Here is a 27,206-nt window from a genome sequence, read left to right as displayed (position 1 = left end):
TCTGAGTAACATGTAAATTTAGATATTTATTTTTCTTAAGATAGTGTTAAAGAGGGATTAAAGAGGATCTAACCTGATAGACCTCACTCCCTGTTCTCATAGCTGACTTCTATCAAGATGAGTCTTGATTTTTTGCTTTTTCATGCCTGCTTTGATACCTGGTGTCAAATCTTTTTTTTAAAGCACTGAATAAATGCTTTTAATTTTGTGTGTAGTTAATGCTGGTGTAACACTAATGCAACTGTTTCTTTAAACACTCCAAGGTGAAATAATCCAAATTTGTCTACATGTAAATGAACTCCTCAGGCTTTAAAATTGAAATGATTCAAATAAAAAAATCAGTGGGTGAGACTTTTTACAGTGTGAAAGCTCCTCTCTCTCTGGTGGGCGTTCATGAAGGGGAACCTCGGGCCTCTACCTGGGCTTTTAACATCAGCTGATCAAAGGTGCTCTGTTGATAAACACAAAACCAGAGTGTACAGTTTCACTCTCTGCATTGTGCTTTTGCTTCCACTTAAACAGCCTCAAAAACAATCACTGATAGTTTCAAATTAAATGATTTCTGTCATGAAACCCTCTGTCACGGCTTCGGCACACACATGCTGTGGTATAAATTTCTGAGTTGAGGCCTCTTTCTTTTTTACTCCGCTGGCTGTATCATGTTGCCAGGACATGCAGATCCCTCCTCCTTTTACACCTCTGTCTATAGCCGGGGACAAAGACCTGATTCACACACCCTCCATGCACTCTTCCCTCACTTTGAGTGTTTACTGTTTACCGCTCCGCGCCCAGCGGCACGGCCGAGGCCGGTCTCTGACGCAGGCGTGTTGCCGTTGCAGTGAAAGCTGGAGGGTTTAAGGTGGAGTGTGAGCTGTGCAGGTCTCAGCGGGGGGGCGGGATGGATGAAGTAAGGGAATGACTGAGATAAAAAGTAGAAATGGAGAGCTGAAAATGAGAGGGCGCAATAGGAGAAAGGAAAGCAGAAGATTACTCACAGTGCTTATCTCAAAGTGAAAGAAGGTTACAGTGACGGGAGCAGAGAGAGAAGGAGGGAGAGCGGTTTTAGTGTTTTGGGCTTGTTGGTCAATGCACAGGAGATGATGACTGCCGCTCCATATAAGACCTGATCTCCCAGTGGAGTGACGCTGCGTGAAGATGAAATATAACTGCCTTTCATCTCTCCCCATCTCCTCCCCTCCACCCTTCAACCCTCTCAGAGAGGTGGCTGTTTGTTGCAGCAGAGCAGAGTGTGCTGCGAAAAAGACCTGCTGCTGATGGTGGTCAACCAGCTGTGCAGTGCATGCATGCCAAAATTACTTCCTAAATTTTATGCTAATCCACTCATTGATAGTTGGTGGCCAGATAAAACATATCAGTACCAATCAAAATAAAAGGAAGCTTTTTTGTCAGCATGAGACTCCAGAAAATTCCTGCATCCGGCCAAGAAATAGTCTGGCACATATGCGCCTATAAAACCACAATGTGTAGTTTCTACACTTTGGTTTTACCTTACACTTAGGTGCTATGGGTGAAATTATAACAACTGAATTTTTTTATGCCAACGGATCCATCTCTGTGACAACTGAGCAAACTCTGGAAAGTGGACTCATCACCCTGCATTCATCTCTCATCTGTTCCACGTTACCACTGTAGTTTTCTGTTAAATGCCACACAGTTAATCATATATTGAATAAAAGCATCCTTCTGTCCCCCATTACTCCCCACCTGTAGGCAGTCTGAACGAGCAGCCCAGTCTAAGATTACCCACCATACACCAGAGGCTTTGTTGGCATGACAAAGAGCGGACCGAGCACTCAAATGACAAACTATGGTGTTGCATAAATCAACCACCACCCCTATATGCAAGCACAAAAACAGGCAGTCATGTAATGTGCCCACTATATCCTTCTCTTTGTACCAGGCGTGCTGTTTCGCTCTTTTTCTTCTTCGTTTGTTGTTTTACACCCCCTCCCTCCTCATCAGCCGCTACCTTCTCCAGCTCCTTTCCTCCTTCTAGTCGACCATCATCTTCCTCACTGTGCTGCATCTACCTCTTTTTTTATCTCATTGTTTTGTAGCTTATATAGAAGATTTGAAAATCATGTAGGTGTGCTTGGCACTGTTTGATGTGTATCTTTTATTTCTTTTCATCAGCAGGTTAAGTTATTATGTTGTATAAGACGTCCTTTGTCACAAAATAGAACTATGAGATGAAGTGTGTTTAGCGGTACAGCTTGTAACAAAACACAATCCTGGGGACTGTTTAAGGTCGCCAGAGTAATTTAAATGTGGCCACAATCACTCATTCAATATGTGACAGATGCTACAAAATGCCGTTACAAGCAGCTCCCAGGGGAGCGAACAAATAGGAGTGCAGAATTCAGCATGAAAGGGTGGTAATAGGATGCACAGGGTCTGTGGAAGACAAGATTTCTGTGTCAATCAACCACAGGCCTTGCAGAAAAAATGACTTGTTGAGCTGACATTTTTTTATCATTGCAACATCCACGTAGGACATACCATAAAGAAACAGAAAGCTTTTGGTGGCGTAAACGAGGGCAACTGTAGTAATGTGTTATGGATGGTTCCTCTGCTGTGCCCCTCTGGGTCTGTTTCATTGTGTCTAACTGGATTAGGATGGACAGATAGAGATGGAAACAGCAGGAAAATAATGGCATTAGTACCTGCAGACTGAGCACTAGTGATCCGCCATCAATCCAAACCCATTCGGCCATGATTGACTAGTGATAAAGACTTTAAAATGAAGAGCACTTTGCCCTCCATGTGATAACCGTGCATTTTTAAGGAGGAGCATTCACAATCTAACGGAAAGAGCACACTTGACATGTATTAGCATTGGTCGTTTTTAAGAGTTTGGGTCACTGCAACTCAATCAGATGGAATCTCATCGTAAACCAGCTTTCCATTGACCATCTTTGCTTTGAGCAGCGCAATAAGAAGTGACTGACTGACTGGATTGTGTTCAGCAAGGAGCATGCTTTGTATCTTTGTTCCCAGAATAATTGGTGACGGTGGCTGTTTCCTAGAAGTCAGCCAGAAATCCCCCTGTAGAAAGTAGAAATACCAGAGACAAGAAAGATAGCAGAATGTAACGGTAATAGTGAATTTGTGAGGCGCAATCTCCTGCGATCTCCATTAAGTGGCAGTGAGCAGAGAGCCAGCCTGATAACCTTGCTGTCTGGGAGCCTGCACTATCTGTTCAAAGAAGACATCATTGGATTAAGCAGACCCTCCCACTACCCAAAACATCTGATCTCTAACTGATACATGCCATTATTAATTACTAAGTGCAATTACAGCTGGACAGATGGTAAAATGGTGATTACACTTCATCCCAGGCACATTTTAAGGTTTTTACAGTGAGCTGCACCTCTATACTTGTTTTCTAGATGCCGTTATGCTTTTCAAAGGATTCTTTTGGGAATGACACTAGGCAGTGTGTAAATACTTTTCATACAGTTCTGTAAGTGTGATTGTTGTGATTCACATTCATGGACAATCTGATGGCATGTTGCAGTTATTCATTGCTGATGACTGACTATGTGTAACATAGTTTGAGTATGTGTGGAGTTGTTTTTATATTTATTTATTCCACAGAGTTCTATCTGCACAGTCAACCAATACTTGGGATAATTTGTTGGTATAAAGAAAACACACACACACACAAAATAAAAAGATATTTAAATAATGAAATGCATGAATAGACAATAAATAACAAGACTAAGAGTCGACAGCCATGCTAGCTGTTTTGTGAGGTTGCACTGGAGGAGTGGTTCTTTGAGCTAAATGCTAACATCAGCATGCTAATTGCGCACAGTGTCGCCGCTAGCATGCTGATGTTTAGCAGGTATAATAGTTACCATTTTCACAATCTTTCTTTAGTGTGTCAGCATAGCATAACCAATGCTAACTAGTGCTAAACACAAAGTGCAGCTGAGACTGATGGGAATAGTCGTTAGTTTTGCAGGTATTTGGTCATAAACTGAAGTACAAATGAAAGTTTTGACCTGATAATGGCACTAGGTGAAAAGTCAGTTGATCATCAAAGTGATTACAAGTGATCATGGGTCATTACAGGGCAATCCATTACTAGTTGGATAGATTAATTGTTAGATATTTCATGCTGAACAAAAAATGCAAGAGTCATGATGGCGCTAGAGGGAAGGTCATGGGATCACCTAAGTCATTAAAAGGCCATGAATGTTTGCACCAAATTTCATTGCATATTTGCATATTCATCTAATATTTGTTGGGATAATTCAGTTTGGACCAGTCCGAATGACGATTGATTAACATTTGCCTCCATACTGCCACACTGCAAGCACGGCTAAACATAACAAGATGAAAGCATGATCCAAACATCAAATGTCAACAATTGTTTAGAGTATTGTTTAGCTTATTGTTTATATTTATACAATTATGAATCTAATTCTGCAGCTTTGATAGTATTACTAATCCTGCTTATCTGTAGGATTGCTCATTTGCTTCTACAACTGTATACTGCGGCTGTGTCTACTAAAAAAACTGAGCTAGCTGCAGTGCGGTGGAAGATGTATGCAGGACTGGAGATGGGCAGCGACATGCAATGAACAGACACCAGACGATGATTGACCAAAATGAATGTACGGAAAGAAAAGGAAAATATCAACATGACAGCTGATTTAAGAATGGACAACTGTAATCTCTCATCGAGGGTCTGGAAGGAAGTTTTACAAACGAATGCGCCAACTCTATGCAATAACAAATGTGATCTGGCAGATTTGGTTTTTATTCCCAATATTGTGTCTCAGGAATTTGATTGATATTAGTATAAGTGAGATAATGTGCCGCTGGTATCAAAGCTGTTGCTTCAGTGTTGTCTGAAAGGAAGTGTGCTGGCATGAATGAAGATGTTTGAATGCGGGGAGGGAGAAAGCGAGCATTAACACAGTGGAAGTGGCGCTGTTCATTTGTCAGGAGATGGATTGCAGCCATTGAGAGGAAAAGCTTTTAATTTGGCTCTGGTGTGGTAATTAGGTTTCAATTCGCTGCGCTCACTAAGAGGAATGGGGAGGGTAATGAAGTTAGTCATCTCACTGTGTGTGTTTAGAGAGAGGAAGGGTGGTGGTGGTTGGGGGGGGGGGGGGTTAAGTATTCACAGTCTACATTTTTCAGTGGCTCTCAGAGCGTAATGCTGTTTATTGCGGGTATCACAGTGCTTTTATGCATTAGTTAAGTGGCTCCGGCACATTACTGTAATGGGAAGAGAACATGAAAACACACTGAAACCTGATCCACCACCTCTCTCCTGCTCTCTCCTTTCTATCTTAATGATGTCGCTCTCTACTCCGTGGAATATGTTTCTTCCGTCTCGCTCGCTCGCCATCATTTCCCCTGTGTCTCCTTCCCATGATTTCCTTGTGCCCACGTCTGAACGGAGTTGATGTCACTAATGGCTTGGTATGATATGCAGAACGGACAGAACATGGGAATCTCGAGTTACATGACCTGGGGAAAAGAGGAGGGAAGGGAGAATAGCGTAGTGGAAGTAAAAGAAGACATGAGAGAAAAGGAAGTGTATGTTAGTCATGTGTTATTGGTACGAGGGGAAATGAATGAAAATTATTTTATTAAATAAGGCTAGTTATGAAAATAGTGGTTATAAATGTCATGATTATAGAAGAACATGGGTCTTATGTATAAATGTATAAATTAGGCTTGCTCTGTTCTGTTATCCCATTTTTGTTGTGTATTTTTGTATGTCTGTGCACATTTATGCTTTGTGTGTGTGTGTGTGTGTGTGTTTGTGTGCGTGTGTGGCAGCAGGCACAGTAGCCACATGACGACCCCTGCGTGACCCCTGAGAAGCGTGTAGGCGCCGGGGTTCAGTCTGACTCTTGTCACATGATCCCCTGCTGCCCTCCCTCTCCATTCACAATGGAGTATTAATCTGAACAACACATACACACACACACACATACACATACAAACGCAACCGCAACACAGTCACACACACTTTGCACACACAAATAAACGCTTTCTTTGTCTCCAAGTGCAGCTGGTCAGCTGTAGCAATATGGAGAATAATCAACATTTGACATGCATCTTTCTGGAAGCGTCTTTATTTGATGGTTCCTCCGCAGCCTGATCTGAAGGTGTCCTGATTGCTGACAACTTTTTATAATCATGCCGCTCCGTGACAGTTTTTTTTTTTGTTTTTTTTTACTCCTGTTGTCTTCACTCTTTTCTCTTTCCTGCTGTCTGCTGACTCTCCCTCTCACTGGTTTGTCATTAAGGGATTAGTGGGGTGAGAGATGGATGAGGTGGCCTGAGGTGCAGCCGGGTGTTGTGTTAATAGAGGACATGTGCCTTCTGTCAATCATGTCACTCCTTTTCCCTCCCAACTGGAATCAAAGTCCTCTGCAGCGTTTTATTTTTCAATTCATAATTTCCCTGCCTGGCTGATATAACTTTATATACGGTGAACTAAGCGGGCCGAGCGAGCTGACTTCCTCTCACCTCTCCTGTCTCTCCCACGGTTGGGGCCCAGGGCCTCCAGCCTCCCAGCATCCTTGGTGTGTGGGCTGACTCCAGGCCGGCTTCCTGTTATAGAAATTCGCGGAACCACGTTCTCCACACACACAGACACACACACACACACGCCCTCAGCCTGCAGCCATCTGTAGGTGAGTGAGTGAGTGTGTGTGTGTGTCTGTGAATGCCATACACTGTATGTGTGCTGCTTGCTCACACAATAGAATCCACATGCAAGAAAGAACAAGACCGGCCGAAAAGGAGAGGGAAAGGTGAACGGGTGGTGCAATGTCCCGACACACGCGCATGAGATGGTGTCTCGCCATAACAACAAAGAATAGCATCACGTGACACGCCGCAAATGTTGAAAATGTTTGGTTTACAAGCTGTGTAACTCCACACAAATGTCAAAAGTTTAAACAGTAAACGGTGTAGCTCTGACAGTGGCGTGTTTCCATCAACGTATTTTTATTCACATTTTATCGCATTAGAAACGGCAAAATTTTGCAAAACGGTTTTACGCTAGCTTGAGGTGTTTTTTTTGTCTTTTTTTTAATTAATGTGCTTAATTGGAGATGGAAACACCTCTTCTGAGTAAGTTCTGATGTAGTGAACATTTAACTCACATGACTCATCAGATGCGTCCACAGATTAAAACGTCTCCTCATTGCTCCTCACGGATTTGATGTAATCCTCCTCACATTAATACATGAAACCAACAAGAACGTCATATTTCCATTGTGTCTTATGTTTTGTTTTTTTTTTCACAATTTGAAGCATGACTGGCGTTCTTCTTCTGAAATGATGTAATAGTTTTTCCAACTGGAGAACTACTTACTGCTTATATCAATGAACCAACTCCTAATAACTGTACAACGGTAATGGATGGAAAAAAGCACTCATTCGAGTTTTCTTTTGCAGATTTTCCCATTATGTTTGGATGGAAACCCAGCTAGTGACAGAAAACCTGGATTAATGTCAAGGGTGGAAATCATGCAAGAATGTCCTACTGCCATCTTAGTTAAAACTGCAGTAATCAATATTTTAGATTCACAGTGGATCAAATAGTTATCACTAAACTCAGTTCCCGTCTGCTTTACAGGGCGTTGTTGTGTTTTTCAACTCATTGTGTTGGTTTTCTGGCACACAACCTTGGTTCACTCTCACCACTGTCGTCGAGCTCATATCCAGCAGTAGCGGGCAGCTGGTGTTAGTGAAAAAGCTCTGATAAACCCGCCCACACTAAGTGACACACAGACAAAGTTAACAACTAGCTGGTAAACAATTATCAACTAAAAAGCCAGACATTTCCCTCCAGAGCTGATGGAGACCAAAAACAGAGCTACAAGGAGTGTGAATATTGGACCTATATTCCCCTGGTGGAAGAGCTACAGAATTACAGTAAGCATACTGTAGGTCCATGACTAATTTCTTTTCACTCCTAATGACACCAAAACACACGACTCCATGAGAGTGATTTCAGACAGTGCTGCATTTTATTTTTTCCAGCTATTTTATTGTATTAAATGCAAAATTAGTTTAACAGGGACAATCGTTGAATGTGAATGAAAAGCAGGAAGCATGTTGTTCTCATAGTCTAATGTACAGTAGCACTAGTTTGCAGAGTATCTGAGGCACTCAAATGCAGGTGTAATGGGAGTACAGCACAGGACAAGGTGTAATTTATAGGTGGAGATGAGCAGAGAAGGTGAGTAGGGTGAGGTTTCAGAACATGGACTAATAACCTCACAGCGTCACTCAATCCACAGCGATTGTGCCGGAGCTCCTTGGCTGCGTTGTTACAGCAATCTGAGCAGCATTGTCCTCATATGTGGCCTGGGGCGGTGGTTCATGAAGGAAGCATTTTCTTAAATGACAATAAAAAGCACAATAAGAGGGTGTAAGCGAGCAGTTTGATCATGTTTATTTCACAAAAGATCCAGTTTAGAGGAGAGAGGTGGGTTTCTTTACACTCTGTGGACTTAAGTACAGGCAGGATGACTGCGTGAAGATCTTTAAATGAATATCTGTGCTCACATGATGTACGTGTGGCTGTAACTCACACAGTGCCTCTGCACACAGCAGTGGCGGGATTTCTTATTCGCTTATTGTCCTGTCCGTGTCTGACAGTAGATTGCGTGCGTGTGATTGTCTGTAACTGCAAAGGTCAAAGACTCCAAGCTCAGACTGATGTAACTGCCTAAGCCTGAGCCCACATTGACTCTGGGAACCTCACAATGGTCGAGGTCTGCCTGCTACACAGTAAAAACATTGTACTAAAATCAGTCTCCTAACCCCCACCCGTCTCTGGTTGTGGTGTGGTGGCACAGCTTGGAGAGAGGCCGCTCGGATGCTATCTAACTCGCTCATCAGCAGGTCAGGAGAACAAACCCGCAGAAGGGCTTGAATGGAGAGGAATGTGAAAAGGCTTCAGTTGCACTGAGAGCTTGATAGATTGAGGAAGAAAGGGTAAAACTTCCTGATATTTGTATGTTGCAGGAGGTCATATCCTCCATCTTCAGCTCTTTATTCTCCCACGCCCAACCTGTCTCGAAGAAATTAGTTTTATATACCACTAATTAGCAGCAAATATGCATTTTGAGAGAAAGCATAATCCCACGTGAGTTAAATTTTAAATCAACGTGACAAGGAAACAATTCAATGTTTTTGTAAATGTTTCTACAAAACACGTGTTCACTACATATGAACACGTGCGTTTAGCTCGCTGCAGCGCTGCGCACCTGCAGGCATAGTGAGGGCAGAAGATTGAGAGAAGTCTTGACACAAGTCGATTTCTTCCAAAACAAGCTGCAGCAGATCCTTTTCTAGTATCATAATTGTGTCTCTGATCTGAGTGAGTGATGGGACGGTTGCACAAAAGTGAATTCATTGAGCACAGAGGAGATTTTTATTTGCTCAAATGAAATTATTCTTAGTGTGACAATCATTTCTCTCCTAAATACGCTGCCCTCAAAATGTCCCGGTGTGAACTAAGGCACATTTAATGTCAGAGGCTTTTTTTTGTTCACTCATTTCAATGAATGACAGACAAAGTGACTGGTTAAGATGAAGATATTTTGCAGTGCATGAGCCATTAGATCGCAGATGTCTACGCATGTAGCTGTCTGTGTGTTTGTGTGTGCAGGCCTGCGTATGAGAGAGTGACTTGTCAATGGGGTTAAACTGTTTAGGAAACACACATTGTCTGTGGGCTCATTAAGTTGTAGCAGCTGCAAAAGCCTGCAGTGATTTCTGTCGGCATGAAATGGCTCTTCTGCAGGTGACAAAACAGTCTCATTATATCAGGGCTGTATAAAGGACAATGCAACAGGGTGTTGTGGCCACCGCAACAATAGCAGTGAAATTAAAGATGTGAAGGAGCTGTTGGAGGCCGTGTGGAAATGGTGACAGAGGGTTGTGGCAGGTTAGTGCAGGAGGAGGCGGCGGGGTCTGCTGGGTTATATACGGCGCTCAAGCAGCAGCAGAAGCCACAGGTGAGGCGGATCCATGTCTATCACGCTCTTTTCTTTTTTCACTGCCTCTTTTTTCTCTCAGCGCTCACATCCATGTCTCCAGTTTCTCTTGGCCCGGTTTCCCTCCCTCGCCCCACCTAAGTGTGTGAAAGTTGTGTCTCCTCTTCACTGACGACCTTGCAGTTCTTGTGGAGCAATGCAGGATCGGCTGCATGTTTTTGATGAGACAAAATAATGTTTATGCCTTTTGCAATTCCGTGTGAAAGAGTAAATGAGATGAATGAGTCACACCAGCGCTCAGCTGGGTAGTGGAAGGGTTAAAAAGGCTCACCACACAAATTATGAAAAAAAGAGAAAAGCAATAAAAAGGAGAGGAAATGAAAAGCAGCTTGATGGTGGAGGGTGATAGGATGTGCACTTGTCAAAAAGGCAATCAGCTCAAATTAAAAAAAAGTGAGGAAGAGAAGTGAGACGAAAGAGATGTGAGGAACAAGAAAGCGATAGCAGCACGCACGGCACATCGGGATACCTTTGCAATCAAAGTCTTATGAAGAAGAATCAAAGCTTTATGGATTTGTGTGTGCAGTTGTGTGTGAGTGTGTGTGTGTGTGGGGGGGTGTATGCATGTCCGGTTTTGCAGATTTAGCTCATTATCAGTTCTGACTGCAGTCATTTCCAGTGCACTGAGTGAGATATCAGAGCTGTGATCTGCCGGGGGGGAGGTGAGTGCTGAAAAAATCGCTGTGGTTGCAACATATGATCTGGATGCTCTGAGTTCAATACTGAGCCTCTAATGCTGCTCAGATCTGCTCAAGACAACCCGATCACTTAAACCATCAAACACAAGCCCCGACGCGCACTTCCTTCTTTTACAAACTCGCTGTTATTCCTCTCACAGCTTCACTTGTTCGACTTTCATCGAGTGTTCCTTTTTCTGACGGTGTTATTGTTATTTTGTGCCACACTAAATCTCTCGGTTGTACGTGTTTTTTTTTTCTTTTCGTCCTGTCCTCTCTTTCTATGTTTTTGTCCAATAATCGGTCCCCAGGCAAAGAAGGGGCCTCTGCTCTGAGCTGTTGTGTGCTCAGCAGGTCACTGGAAGGTCAGCTGAGCGGCAACATTAACGGCAGAGACACTTGGCCTCCAGCATAAGTCCCCAGCAATGATTGTCTCCACTCGCTGAACTGAAGTCAGAGTTTACAGCAAGGGAAGATTCTGTTGGATGCTGCCAAGTGAAAGTGAAAGCTAACTGTAAAAGAGTGACATAGCAGTGGGATTAAACAGCTAAATAAAACAATTGAATTCCTCGACTAGATGGGAACGATGGCGTCCAAAGACCCTCAGGTTGCTGTGTGTGTGTGTGTGTGTGTGTGCATGTGTGTGTGCGTGCACCGGTTTGACATTGTTGTCTGCGTCACATCTCCTCGCACACACGAAACACAATGTGGGAAATTAGCAAAGTCTTCAGTGAGTGCATTGTTGGTGTGTGCGTGTCTCTCATTTCTCTCTGCTGGAGTGAATGCCTGCCAGCCGAGGTGCTGATCAGTAGCTGATCTGACCGCAGAGGTGTTTTGCAGTCATAAGATTGTCACATTACTCCTCCCCCATTAAATATTATATATAATTTTGCCTCCTTTGTATTCACCGGCAGTAAATTTGAGCACATTTGTCAGTTAACCCAGAACCTCACGGCATCAGTATCATCTCTGCCGGATTTGTGGAACTGACAGTCCCAGCAGAACACTCCCTTTACACAGCACGTGTGCTGATGAACTTTTCATCTCGCTTTGCAAATTTGAAAAATCATTAACTGATTAAACGATTAATTTAAAAAATTGGTGCAGAGTGATTTTCTGTCGATAGACTAATCAGTTAATAGCATAATTAACAGTTGTTTCAGTTTTGAACAATTGCTGTACTTTGTGCTTGCACTGATCAGCAAATGTTAGCATGCTAACACACTAAACGAAGATGGTGAACATGGTCAACATTACACCTGCTAAAAATCAATGTTAGCATTGTCGTTGTGAGCATGTTGACATGTTGATGGTAGCGTTTATCTCAAATAGCTGCTTGTGCAGCCTCACAGAGCTGCTGGTGTGGCTTCAGACTCTTTGTCTTGTCTATCACACAACTACGTCTGTCAGTTTTCAAGTTCACGACAGAACGCAGAAACATGAACGCCTTCGAGGAGACACTGAAAATTTGCTCTTATCCCCTGTGGCACGGTTCATTGTATCTTACCCCATTCTATAAGCGTGTTTCACTCCATCTGTTTTTATGCACAGTTTCAATTTCTGCCTATAAATCAGTAGTGGAAAAAAAAGGTTATGTATCAATAGTCCTGGCGCCAGAGGAAAGTAACTGGCCAACCAGGCATTTGGTTTTTATGAGTGGGCCTTGACAAAGTCTTTGTCTTTTCTTTGGACTTCTTTGAAGAATGCATAAAATGCATATTAAACATTCAACATTTTGTTTGTTTATATGTGAAGTATGTTTATATGTCAAAAGACTACCTTGAAATGTTGCTTTGTTGCTTTTTTACTGTATATTTTAATGACACTTAAATTTGCTCAGTCAATGAATGAATCAGTTGTAACCTGATAGTGCCTATTAATTAATTTAATTCACAGTCCGAGTTATAGTACAAAACAAAGTCAGTAAAATAGTGACATGGTGACTGTTACATCACACAATCAATCATTACAGATGATTTTACAGAGACATCAAGACTACAACAGCATGCACCTTATGGAGCGTTTTATTCTACTCTCACATATCTATTACTTGAGATTGGCAGATGCACAGAAAAAGACCCAATATTTCTAACCACCTAAAAGCTGGAAGACAATTCAGGAAAACAACTGACACAAAAATTATACAGCTAATATGACCATGCACTGGGAAAAGTGCATTTCTTCCCTGAGAAGAGCCTTTCTGGAAAACTATCCAGGAGTACGTGTTTGGGTTTGTCCACCCTGAGGTCATCTGGATTTTCACTGTTTAATTCTCCGGGATGACGGTTGGGAGAGGGGCTGCTAACATGTGCACAACTGCCGTCTGGCTCTGAATAGCTGCCGGTGGCGGCCGAGGCCCCGGTGGTGGTGGAGGCGAGGGGAGAGGAGATGACGAAAGAAATGGCATGATGTTGGCTGCATATGTCCCTGCTGCAGTTGCTAGCTTGATGGTAACATCAATGCTAGTCCAGTTTCAATACAAGAATCTGCGAAAATGCTAAATGTAGCTGATTCTCTTAGTGTGGCCTGGTCCCCCAGGGTCCGCCCATGACCCCAGGTCTGTGGAAACATCCACAGACTGTCATACTGCCATATGTCCATCATGTTTTCCAGATTGTTTTTGTTGTTCATGTTTTTTTAATTACATAATCTTGTTGCTTCCTCTTCTGCAATCGGTCAATTACACCCAACTGGAGATTAGCGCCACCAACTGTTTACCTTGATGTCGCCAAGTCCTAATGTTTGCATGAGAACAGTGGATGGAAATGCACATACTGTCCCATTTTCTTTGAAAATTTGGTTAAAATTTGCCCTAAATTTGGATGGAAACTTTTGGTAGCAGGCTTTTAGCCTTGCCTTCAAATGGCAAGGCTAAAACCAGGAACAAACACTGTGGCCTCGTGACGAGATCTTGACATGTTGTACAAACTGGTTTGTTTCAAGCAAACCCCGGCGTTTAGACATATATGGGCCAGCGAAAGTGCAACGTACCTGAGATGTTTTGTCCCACCCTCCCTGTTTCCTGCCCTCCCGGCCTAGATACCCCGCCTCTCAGATTTCCTGAGGGCTGAGCCCTGGGCTTTTTGTCAACTGTGTTATAAGATAGTGGGGCCCAGACGCCCAGTCCCAAGGGCCCTAACACACAGGACATTAGGTTAGTGCCTACAGTGTAGCTCTATGGGGCAGATGCATTTCTCCCTCCCTCTCTCCTGGACCCTCCCTCCTTCTTTCATTGGTGCAACCGGCAGAAGAAAAGAGGTGATTGTTTGGAGACAAGAGGGATGAATTTGTCTGCCTCAGACAGGGGAAGAAAAGCAGTTTGAAAGGGACTTGTCAGTGGTTGTGGATCGAGTGGTTGGAGGGTGTCCCACTTTTCAGAGAGAATGCACCGTGTGTCAGCATGTTTTACCTTTTTCTGTGGAGCCCGGTCTGCAGTGACAGTGTGTGTGTGTGTGTGCCTGTACAGTGTGTTAGTGTGCACATGTACATGTATCTCTGACGTGCATCCCTCCTCCAGTGTAGTAACATTGGGATACATGCCCAGATTACTCCCTTTTCCATAATTTTCCCTGTAGATCTTCCTTTTCCTGTTTTGTTTTTTCCTGCTTGGAGGAAGCTTTATCTCACTTTCTGAGGTCTACGTAATGATACCTTCATAACAGTCTCTGTGCTGTACCTTGATGGAAACTAGAACTCTCCACATCCCCACTCACGCTGAGACTCAGTGACAGTGTGTCAGTGTCTCTGATATGAGAGTTTTGTCAGTGATGTATCGTTTATTTCTCCTCTGGGAAAGATTCTGTCACAGAATTCTGAGGATGATCTCTTACTGGTTTCTGTGCCTTGATCCTCTTGAGATCCCAACAAAGACCCACACCTTTCTGTGTCAAACCCAGGTCTCACTGAAGCTCGTCCCAGATTGCAGCAGAGTCCCTCTGGTGCAGACTGGACACATCTCAAATCCCCTTTCCCTCCAAGAGTGCAGTGTGGGGCCCTGCTGTTGAAAATGGAATGACTGCAAAAGGTCACTTCAGGTTAATAAAGGGATGACAGTTTTGTTTCAGCAAAAATATGTGAAATACACTGCGGGACAATAAGCTGATTGGTAGTAGCATCAATTTTTGATTTTTTTTTATTATACAGCAGACTTGTTATTGGATTGAGTGGAGGCTGGAGTTAAGGTTCAATCATTGCAGTGTATGGTGGTGAAGTGGTGTATTTTACAGTCGTCTTTTGTGTGACAGTAAAAACATAAATTAATGTTAAATTTGTTACACATCGCTACCCTCCCAGAACCTCTGGCATGACTCACTCTCTGGTTTTAAAATGATTAACACAACAGCCTGCATTTAAACTGTTTATTTAAACCTTTATTGCACAACCATCAAGGAAATAGTTTATTAACACAGAATACTTTCACATCTGTGATACATGGGAAACAATATGCAATATGAACAACTTATAAGATCATTTATATCTCACGTTTTATTTGAATTTACAGGGATCCGATTTTCTGCGTTTCTCTGTTTTCTATAACTGAGACCAGCCAGACAATCTAAAACGGTGCTTGAATACAACTTCTTAACTCGAGTTCAATCCTGTTTTCACCACTTCCTGTCTTTTAGTTGGGTAGAAGCTCTTTGACATCGACGACCTTAACTTCGGCATCTGAGGATGCAGTCGTAATGTGGATAAGTTGTTTTTCGACCCCCTCCCTTTGTCGTTATTAGAGCTCTGAGCTGGATAAAACTCTGCTCCTTCCCCTTTCATCTCCTTTATCACCATCTCTCTGCAAACTCACTCCTCTGAAGTCACTTCTGGCCTTGTTTTTGATTCCATTAATTGAGTTTCGTACAAAAACAAATGGTCTGAGGAGGTGAGATCTACAGTATAAATCTCACTGGTGAACTGATTTATGATGCCCACCCAGTCCCCAAACTCCTCCTCCACAAAGGTCCTCAGAGAGGGTCACCTCGAGAGGACTTTACTCTTACCGCCTGGCTGCTTTTTATCTCCTCTTTATGAGGAAAGTCTCGTTTCTTTTGCTCATATTTTCGGTGAGGACGTGACATTTTAAAAGGGTCTGTGAATAAGTCTGAGTGCAGCGTGGGAGGGCCTGGAAGCATGACAGTGTAAGTGCTTCCAGGGTGAGAGGTCAGGGAAGTCTTGAGGAGGCTGCATACTGCACTTGGGTTGACCTTTAACTGTGTGTCATCTCAAGGCTCACCGCCGCGGCCTCGGGACAGAATCATCCTCCTGCCTTCTGAGGAGCCCAAATCGGCGTCACAAGACTAGACTGAAACAATCTGACATTGTTTTTGCCTGTTTTTACCCCATTTTTCGTCGACTGTATGGTTTACATTACTGCTCATCAATTCCCAAATTATATTATGCTTGTTAAAAAGGTTGCCATGCAGGCTTCCTGTGATTTCCATATGTTTTATCCTGGTTTTAAAACCATAACTCACAGTCTCTAAACCTGCCTGAGGTAATATTTCACAGCGAGTGTGTAGTGTGAGAGTTGCAGTTATTGTTGTATTGTAGTAAATTTAAAATGTGATAGAATTTAAAAGGTTTTGGACTGCACCACCACACAGTGATAGTGTTTATTTGTCCCTAATGTGGATGTGATGTCCACTGTGATTAATAACTTATCAAGCTAGCTTGTAGGTTAATTTTCATAATTAAGAGGAATGACTGAAGCTCTCTAGCCGCTTGTTAAAGAGGAAAGCCCCTTTCAAAAATACAGAAACTATGGAACATAGTTAGCAGTGACGTAAAACATACATAATTTATCATGAAAAGGTTCACGTGTAAAAGGAAATGTCTTATATCACTGTAATAGCATCATGTAAGGCTGATAATGAGAAGGCCAGTTTTGTAAGAGTATTATCCAATGAGCAGATGTAGCTGGCTAAGTAATTGTGAGAGCATATGGCTCAGCCTGCTCAATTTCTGTCAACAACACTGATCTCCACTGCTCAGTGAAGTAACCCATTTATTAGAAAGTGGTCGTTCATGTCAACAAGGGTGAGAGGGATAACTTGAATGTATCGATACTTTAGAGCTGAGACTGACTGCAAAGGCTTTCCTGGAAGGGGATGACTTACTGTGCAGCTCAAGAAGGTTTTGATGAGGCTTATGTAGCTCCTCTGTTCCCCAGTCAGACAATAAACATGATTTTTTTGATAGTTTATTAGATACTGTGACTGCCATGGCAGCTTGGGAAGATGCTTTAGTGTTTTTCTCTGTCTTATCAACCTTTAAGTTTCCATAGGGAAATCATTTTTCTCAGTCATCACTGCGAGTTTGTATGATTTCTTTATTATCAACAGTATGCAATGGCCGCTGGATTTTCATCTTTTTGTGACAGGTAGCAAAGAGTAAGCATGGATTCTCTGACACTGGCAGGATGTTAAACGTGTTGATCAAAAGTCATGATACAGAGGCTAAGAGAAAGTTGTACTGTACATAGTATTTTACCATTCGTTCAGCTGTAAGGATGTTCCTCACATGTCGACACTGGCACCACCTTTGGAGCAGGTTTGGGGAGGTCAAGTGGCTAATACCAAAAAACTAATCAAGGAGTAGTACGACATTTTGGAAAATACACTTCAATTCTTTCTTGCTGATATTTCGATGAAAGGGTGACACTGCGCTCGGTCTGTATGGTTGGCGCCACAGCCAGCAGGCGGTTAGCTTAGCTTAGCACAACAACTGGAAACAGCTAGCCAGAGCACAGTTGGCCTCTTTCCAAAGACAACAAAATCCTTGTCGGTTTCATCCACACAGAAAACAATGTGTAAAAATGACATATGGTGGTTTTTACGGGAGTTTATGTGTCAGATTATTTCTTGACCTGGTGCACTAGTTTGCAGGGCTTCAGGAAATTCCTGGAAGGAAGTTATGTTGGTTGCTGGATTTTGTTACTTTTAGACAGAGCCAGAGTAGCTGTTTCCCTGTTTCCAGTCTTTATGCTAAGCTAAGCTGACAAGCTTCTGGCCGTAGCTTCATGTTAATGTGCAGACATGAGAGTGGTACCTTTTTATCTAACCTTTGGTAAGAAAGGACAAGCACAATAAGAGCGTTTCCCAAAATGTTGAACTATTCCTTTAATCTGTCACTCCAAGGATGAACAGGAAGCTACAGAGCATTTGATGCACAGAAAATAGACTTAAGAGAACTGTTATAATGTTACAAAGAAACAAATAGGTGTTATTGACATTGTAGCTTTTAATTGTCTTAATTAAACGTATAATAGTGCTTTAATGAAGACAGACATTTGTATCAATACAATTTTGTGTTTCTTAAATTCAACATGGTACCCTGTCCCTGTATGGCTCAGAGAACAGCACAATTAGCCATATTCATTTCTGTATCTGTTCTTATTATGAAGGCTTAAATATTCAGTATTGGATAACGAATAGAAGGAGCAGATGGGATAATGAACTTGATCTTTTTATTTCTTATATAGTATAAACGTTGACCAGCTCAGAGAAAGCACTTCAGCTAAAAATATATTCATAACTGGGATAACAGTATCCATATTATGATTCAGGTGATATAGTAAAAGAAGACAAGGCAGTGAAAATAAATTATCTGAATAACAATAATAATTATAATAACAATAATTATAATAAACAGTGACAAATTAGGATTCATAAACCTTTTTTGTTTGCTTGTTTCTTTTGTGAAAATTCCTTTAAAATTGTCCATGAGAAGAAAAAAAAATCCAGCATATTTTCATTTAATGTTGTGAAGGCTCTTCCCCTTCAGTGTCACACATTTACAATATTCACAGTTACTATAAACCTGTTCGGCACAGACTGAACCCCACTGCAGTCAGGCAGGCTGTCAGTGGGGATAGAACTATGAGGTGCAATGACATTTTTGTGTTTACGTGTGTGTGCCTGGCCGGCAGGAAGCAGGACATCTTCCTCCATCAAAATATGTACCTATAGATTAGGAGTAAAAAGTGTCCTTTCCTCCCACGATACGTCTGTTCTCCAACATGCTGTTGGCGTAATCAATCAAGAGACAATCAAAGACGAAGACACCACAGACTGTGTCTGTAACATTGTACACACTGTCTTCTAGTGAGACCCTCATCCCCGCTCATATAACCATCTCAGGTTCCCCAGCGTTCCTATTTGTTAACCCCTCTCCTCTCCCTCTCAGCCCATGGCCGTAACCATGTTAGAGTGGTGCGGGTGCCCGAAGGATGGGTGTATCGGGGTGGGTGTGGGAAGCATGTGTCCAGCGTGGCTGAAAGGCGGCAAGTGACCCATGGACATAGGTCCGGCCAGAGACGCGGCGCTGAAGTGGGAGGTCTTGTCGTGCAGGCTTTTGGAAAATTCCTCGTAGCTATCGCTGCACCGCTTGCTCTTTTTGGATTTGTTGGACATTTTCCGGTTGCGTGTCTGTATTCCCTCCTTTTTCATGGTCAGAGGTCGGTTCACCTGTGTGGAGAGGGAGGAAGGAGGAGGTGACTGGTTTGGTTTAAGTTATGAAGGAAAGTTCACACCCAGAAATTATGGATTTTATGAAAATGTGATCAAAAACATTTTTAAACATGGGATATTTTGTTGGCAAATCCTTAAAGGTTAAGACTAGAAATATTATATATTTTTGTTGTCAGGAAAAGACCAAAACCAACTATGCATTCGTCCATCTCTTAATACTTTCCTACTTCCTCATCCTGTCTGTGCACTCAGGCCCAAACCCATTGGTTCTGACTAAGAATGTAAATCTTTACTAATTAATTCACATTATATATTTTCTTCTTTTTTTAAAAAAAAAAAAAAGGATGATAATTTCCTAAAACAGTTGGTTACTGTAGTTTGGAGCAAATGTTATACAAAGAGGAGTAAATAATGCTTTTGTTGGGGACTATTTTCAGATGCGGATTAATACACATTTTGTGCTCTAGTCAGTATTTTTGAACAGTGTATATGGAATTGTGTGGCTCACTGATGTGTTTTTAATTATTTTTGGAAAACAATGGAGCTGTACGGCACAGAGGAATGAGCTATGTCAGGCTTTGGATACACAGACAGTACTTGTTGATCAGTTCATTGTTGGTTTTTGTCTTTTCACAGGATGTGTTGGCAATAAGGACAATATAGAATACCATCTTATTGACCCTTTAAAAATATGCATCCCTGTGTTGATGCCTCCAGTCTTAATGCTATTCATAAGGAGACTGGCCTTATGGCGGTCCCACTCAACAACAGTCCCACCATTGTGACTCTCAAGGGGATTACGCCTACCATGGAAACAATAAAGCACAAAGAAAGAAAACACCAACTAGTCCAATAGTGTCTGAGAGTAAAACAATCTTCACTCTCTCTCTCCTCTCTCTCTTTTCTGCCTCTCTTATCCCTCAAGAATCAGTGTAGCTCGCCTGCCTACTTCCCGTCTACTTGACCCTGCCGCCTTTGTACAGCCGGCAGTCAAAGACTTACGTTATGCAATTTATAGTAGAGGCCGCAGGCATTGCACACTGGGTCTCCGTTCGCATTGCGCCGCCAGAGTGTGGTGGTGGTCGTCTGACAGTTAGCACAACAGGTGCCTGCTCGTCTGGCAGCAGACTGTGGGAAAAAATACAGATTAATTTAGATCTAATTAGACTTCAACAGCACAAACAGACAGCACAGGTCCAAATACATTTCAGTGTCAGCTTAACTTTCTGTGCTGTTGATTCAGTTTCATGACACTTGGGCCTCAACTGACAATTATTCTGGTAACATTTTAAACCAACCATTCAAAACCCCAATATTCAATTTACTGTCACAGAACAACAAGAAAACCAGAAAATATTCACATTTGAGAGGCTGGAACCAGTACATCTTTGTCATTTTTGCTTAAAAAAACATCACTTAAACCATTATTTGCTTGTCAGAATTGTTCCCAATTAATTTTCTGTCCAGTGGCAAATCAATCAAATCAGCGAATGTTTGCAGCTGTTGGTGACATATTTCATTGAGTTTGTGGGAGTTAACCTCCTCAGTGTTCTGATGGCAGATTTCTAACGAAAATTCATAAACAGGCTGTCACATGGGGAAATGTTATTTTGATTCAAATGAGTCTCAGACCTGATGGACCCTTCACACCTGACTGCTTCATGCTTCTGAATGAGTTAGGTCTTATTCCACTGCAGGACGCTCATACATGAGTGTCCACCTGCAGTCACACTGTTCTAATAAATGTATTATCCAATAAAATATAATTTGTTTTCTAAAAAAATTTTTTCAGTCAACACTGTGAAAATCAGGACAACAGTGCCCATGTTTGGTGCCCTCTTACATCAGCTTCCATAACTTTCCCAATCCTCTTTTTCTTTTTTCTTTTTTTCCAGCGTTCACATCTGTTTTACTTTCTCTCTCATGGCCGGAGAGCTTGACCACTATGAAATGAGGTCTGAGTCCTATAGTTAGGAGGCCGCGGGAGGAAACAGGCGCTGGCCCCGCTGCTTTATCTGGAGCGGTCAGATATCCGGATAGGAAACAACTGGAAGGCTGCTGCTGCCACTGAACACCAGCGCTCCGGAGCGCTGCGAGCCCCGGCCGAGCCGTGCGGAAACCAGGCCTGATATACGGCTCTATACACTATTATAGCTGAAAGACACAGACGTGAATGCTCGTATATTTTGTGTGAAGCAGGCAGCTGTTTGCGGACGTGCTCTGCAGGTCAGTATCGGGTAGATTCAGACCTGTTTTCTCGCAGGGATGTAGACTCGCAAAGCGCGTCAACAAGAGACCTCCTGATCAGGTGGATAATAATAAGACTTTTTATCTGGTTGACTCTTACATCCGTTGCTATCGCAGCCCTTGCAACGTGGTAAAGCAGACCTACCTTGCTCACCGGTGCCTTTTCTCTGCGCACTTGCGCACTTTTGTTGCGTGTTTGCATGTGAGAGTAAATAAAGCTCAAAAAAATGCTGCTTTCATTGGAACAAATTCTGCTTTTGGGTCTGTTGTCTCCGTCCAGGGTTCCAGTTTAAAGCCGTTCCCATCGGCCCTGGTTTCAGCCTGACGGCCTCTCTGCATCACTGTTAATTAGGCTGCTGCTGACTTAATGAGCAGAGTCTGCTGACTCTGCAAATACTGTTTTCATTTTAGAGATGCATCACGCACGGCACACACGACTGGCTGCATATGTGATGCGTTATTTTAAAATTATTATGGAAATTATTATTTAGCAGGAATGATCATTTTCTGAATTCGTTTTTAGTAAACTTGATGCTTGACTTTCAAGTAGTTCAATTAAAATTAAATCTCAGCCTTTAAAATTGTGACTCCCCTGACGGTATTGCATTTGGTAACAATGGCCTGTGTGTTTAAGCAGTTTAAAAGTTCTTTGCTTGATGAGCGTGACATGAAGTTGTGGCTGACTGGCCTGTCTGACCCACTCGCAGAAACACTGATGTTTGAAGCAGGTCATGATGGGAAATATCTGACTTTAACCAACTCCAAAGCTGCTTTGTCCCTTTTACACAGAGACAGATTCTCACTGTCCTTTCAACGCCATGTTATCTCCAAAATGTCAGCTTTTCATGAGCTATGAAAACAGCCCTGTTTCCAGCTTTGTGACAAAGCATTTTCCCATAATCCAATTGCTTTTTAATGGCTTATTATAGCTTAGGAAGAAGGATAATTTTCTCAACCCAAAAAGGAACACTTAATCCTCCCGTTTATTTGAAAAATTCAGAATCACCAAACTTGGAGACACGTGGTCCTCGCTGGACGGTGATGCTCTGCTGCCCACGTGTCAAAATAAAATTTCCAAAAAAAACACAATGGCATTATGAGCCATAAAGTGTCAGCGAGGCCCCGTGTTGTCATGAGGGATGAGGCTGCGGCCTGCTATCTGTGACAGTATCACAAGTAGCAGTAATAATGATAACAGAAACAACACAGATAGTCCCGCTCTGCTAACAGCCCGAGCTGAAGGAGCAAGAGGTGAGCGAGAAACACAATTCCTGGAAACTGATTGGGAAAATATAACTTTCCTGGAATTGTACCTCCTCCTCCTCTCTCCCTCCACCTTACACTCATTTTATTTACTGCCACCTCCAAACACACACACACACACACACACACACACACACACACACACACACACAGAGGCCACTCACCAGCCTGCGTTTGGGTTTGATGAGTGGTCTGTTCTGGCCGTTCATCTTGTGGTACAGCCCGCAGGCGTTGCACAGGTAGTGTCCGGTGCTGTCACGTCTCCACAGAGGCGTGGAGGTGGCGCCACAGTTTACACACTCACGGCCCTCTAATGAAGAACACACAGTCACATTTGTGAAATTTCATACCTATGGCTGGAATACAAATCCCCCCCACCCCCTCGCTTCTTGAGCAATGATGTTCATGGTCACCAAGCTGCTAAATCTGTACACATGCTGGTACTTTTCTGGATTCATTTTGTACGTCAGTTTTTTTTTTCTACTGAGCCATGGGCAGTGCCTTTCCACAAAAAAAAAAAAAAAAAAAAAAAACACGTTCAGTCACAGATTAAAGTGCATGTTGTATTTAACGGTTTCACCCACTGACTCTTTAGGTTGTGAGGGTAAAGAGAAAGAAACGGTGTGCTTATGGCAGAATATAAAGTTACTCTTTTATAGCAAGTCTTTGCTTCTAAACATAATTCCCTCTGTTCCATCAGTTCAACACCTTTAGTTTTCTGTCTAACCGCCTGATGGTGACCAATCATTTATTTTTGCAAAGCAGATTCTTTAATCACACTTTACAAAATAAATTAGAGTTGAACCTTTCATGCTCGTGAGGCAAACAACAACCACTGAAGAAAACAAGCTTTAGGTCTTTGTTATTTGAAAATAAAATAAATGTTTTAACTTAACCATAAAAGTCAGTGTCATATAAGATACAATTATAATAAAGTCAATAGACTAATTTAATTCACCCTCCAGTGTTAACAAACACAGTGAGGCTCCAGCTGGGAGTCTCCTGCTCTGTAATCAAATCACAATCAGGACAATGTATTAATGTCACATGTAACAGAGAAGCGACTCCGAGCCTAAATGCTGAGGTTTTGGCTCTGTGCGCCTACGGATCTCCCTTTCACACCTCTGGGCTGGATCCAGTTCAGCGCGCTGCTGCAGCCAGATCAGGCCTAATTACAGAGTCACGCTTAACAAAAGAGGATTATCAAAGTCGCTCTGTTGTTGGAGGACTGTCGAGTGCGGGCTCAGGCCTCTAAAAGCATTTGCTGAAATAAGCGCGATATAATTTATTATTGTCCGGAGTTTTAAAGAATCTTGATGCTCAAATCACGGTCTGCACCTTACAGCGGGCAGGATGCGTTTAAAGTCATCCAGAGTGAATCAAAAGACGTTAGTCTGGTTATAGTTGAAATGTACTAATATCATTTTAAACAATAAATGTTTTAATATAACAGGAAATATCGGTGCTGCAGGCTGCATTTGTAAAATAATAATAATAATAAAGAAAGTTTATCGTAAAGGTTTTTGTTGTATTGGTAAATGTCGCTTTTTCGATTATTTTCTTTGATTATTTTTCTTGGTTCATTAGGAGTTGTGTGACAACAATCTTATAGATCTACTTGGTGTCAGCTGGGATTCATAAAGGACTTCGATTTTAGTAAATGTGTGTGTGTGTGTGTGTGTGTGTGTGTGTGTGTGTGTGTGTGTGTGTGTGTGTGTGTGTGTGAGTGTATGTGTGTGTGTACATTATGTAACAGGTGATCGTGAAATAATCCTCCTATAGGAATATTAACAGAGTAATATATGAATTATAAATGTGGCGTTTTAAAAACGCTTCAAAGCTGCACAGGTTTTTTATTATTATTATTTTCCAAGGCTAAACAAATATGAACTCCAGCAGAGTGCCACGGGACAGTCTGAACATGTATTCATCAGTAGATCACCCCAACCATAAGACTGTGAAATGAGCCTCCAAACACTGTCTGCATGTTTTCACGTTTGATTCCGCCTGTTTTACCCCGGGCCCTGTTTGTGTTTGCAGTGGACTCACCGGTGCAGGACCGTGTCTTGCCTTTGTTCTTGTGGCTGAAGCCTGACGATGTTCCCAGCAGGCTGCCTGGGTGAAACAGGCTGCCGCCGTACTCGTGCGCCGCTGGGAGCGAGTATGTGGGATACGTCGGTATGGGATGGTGGGTGGAGGGGGTCTGCGCGCTCATGGAGGCCAGGCTGCTCCTCAGCGGACTGGAGCCCTCCATCTTCATGCCCTCCGGTAACGACACTTGGTATTTGATAGATTCCTTCTCGTCCATTCTGGTGGCGGAGGGAGACGCGGCCCCTGGGTCCGGTGATACGTCCTTTGGTGGCGTAGGGGGGAAAGTGTACAGATGCGGGCTGGAGTGGGACGGCGGCGTTAGCGAGGACGCGGAGACCGTGTTTGAGTTGCTGCTGCACGGGTAGACGGCGGAGAGGCCGCCGGGGGACGCGGAGCCGTGGTGGTGCAGGCTGGGCTTGCTGAAGGGACTGACGGCCCAGGCGTTGTGGTGGTGAGCCGACAGGGCTGCTTTCCCCCCGTCCAGCCATGAAATCCCCGGGCTGTGGATGAGATGAGGCCGGCAGACCTGAGTCCCCGTCAGACGCGCTGTGACAGAGAGCAGAAGCAGATTATTTATTATAGAGATGATGGCAGGCTGGTGCAGCCCGTAGTGGGACTGTGGTGGTTCAAGTTTGCTTGCAAAAATAAGCGAGACTTGTTGCTTCACTGGACACACTGGCCTGATTTCAACGTGTAAACAAAGCAGCCTAAATTCACTCAATTAAACCCGTATTTCCAGAACTAAAATATGCATTTAAAAACAGACATATACCGAGTATGGTCACTATTTTAATCTCGAGATATTTATTTACTTGCGTGGTCGTCTTACTTAAATTTTAAAATATTGCAGGCTGATGTAAAAAATGTGGCAGCTGACCACAGTTTATCAGACTCATAAACCAGCAATGTGTTTATGCGTAAAAGCCAGAAAATAACTCACGTTATTTAACGTTACAAAGAGCAGAAAGTGACAGACGCACGTTTGATGTTTAATACTGAGTTACAATAGATGAAATGCCCTTAATGTCATCACAAGAAAAACAACTAAACCCTGTGTGTTTTCAGAGAAAACATGTGCTTCGCTCGCACCGTGCAGCCAGTCATGAGTTTCTGTCTTGTGTGCATCAGTGTGAGTCGCTCCATCTTACCGTGCGCTTGGCTGTACGACACTCTGGCCCTGGCGGAGTTGTGGTAGTACGGGTTTCCCTGTGAGTCCAGGTGATTAAAGAAAACATCCACCTCATCCGGAGGCAGGAGCTGCGCCGTGGGCTCCATGTAGTTGTGCCCCAGCCCGGGGTGGTGGGAGTCCGGGTGTTGTCCGTTCAGCACGGCGTGGTGATGCATCCAGCGGGGCTGATCAGCCGCCACATCCATCTCCGTGGCTCTCTGCAGCTTCTTTATAGAGTCAAGGAATATCCAGGGAGGGGACACGAGGTGGTCTGAAAAACTTGTCCTTCACGAGATCCTCACTGTGTCCATTCACAGTGGAGGACTAATGCTCTGCTTTTTGCTCCTCTGACTTAAATTCCTCTCTTCCCCTGGAGAGCGAGTCGAGTTTGACACTGGAAACCTGCAACCAGCAAACATCAGATATTAATATTTTAAAGGCGGGGGTGTTGTGCATCCTGCTGTTTTCATCAGTTCTCCAAATGCACATCTCCTGTGGTGCATGCAGTGATGCAACTTTAGAAAAAACATCTCCACCCCCCATATTCACTACCACATCCCACTCTTATTACTCACCCACGACCCATTTCGCATTTTCACTCCTAACTCTGAGGCGACGCTTTACTCAACATGACAGTAAGATAAACGTGCCGTACCTCTGCCAGTATTGTTTCATCCACAGCGGCCGATCATCTCTCGCCTCTTTGGAAAAGCGTCCCTTTTAGCTGCTGTGGGTCCTCTCCAGTTTTCGGCTGGTTGTGTGTCAGAGTGAACTCCGTCCACCGGGACTTAAAGCAACACGTATAACTGTGGCTGACAGCGCGGGGCCAGGCTTGTCAGGCTCAGAGGCGGAGTCTCCATTAAAGATTGGACTCAGCCAATTACACAGCACCTTCACCAAACCTCAGAGGCGGTTCTCCAGACCAGAAAATCACCAAGATGTTAATGTAATATTCACATGGAGAAGTACAGTGGCTGCTGGTTTATTTTTAATATAACTATTTAAAATTAATAGACATTATTTTTAAGCCTTTTTAGTCTGTGGCTGCCTTTTCCACAAGGGCACAACATGCAGTCAGATGATGCATGATGATTATATCAGGTCACATTTTGAATGAAGCTGCTCCTGACACGTCTTTTCAGTCTCACTGCGTCTTTTTCACTTTAATCCAGACTGTGTGGAGACTGAAGCAGCGCAGCCACACTCACTCTGACTCTGTCACTGCTGGTTA

At 43.0% G+C, this 27,206-nt stretch overlaps 1 protein-coding gene across 1 annotated transcript; it reads right to left on the bottom strand.

Moving 5' to 3' along the window:
- Positions 1–17,841: 17,841 nt before the first annotated feature.
- Positions 17,842–26,791, bottom strand: gata2b (GATA binding protein 2b). Its single transcript, XM_041947904.1, has 6 exons — positions 26,631–26,791; positions 25,956–26,377; positions 24,766–25,353; positions 22,881–23,026; positions 20,209–20,334; positions 17,842–19,203 (listed from the first exon to the last, which is right to left on the bottom strand). The coding sequence occupies exons 2-6, from the start codon at positions 26,179–26,181 to the stop codon at positions 18,919–18,921; spliced, it is 1,371 nt and encodes a 456-aa protein (XP_041803838.1). The 5' UTR covers positions 26,182–26,377; positions 26,631–26,791; the 3' UTR covers positions 17,842–18,918.
- Between the last annotated feature and the right edge of the window lie 415 nt (positions 26,792–27,206).

The sequence above is a fragment of the Chelmon rostratus genome, chromosome 2 (genome assembly GCF_017976325.1).
Source record: "Chelmon rostratus isolate fCheRos1 chromosome 2, fCheRos1.pri, whole genome shotgun sequence".
NCBI lineage: Eukaryota > Metazoa > Chordata > Actinopteri > Chaetodontiformes > Chaetodontidae > Chelmon > Chelmon rostratus.
This window is presented reverse-complemented; position numbering and strand designations above follow the sequence as displayed.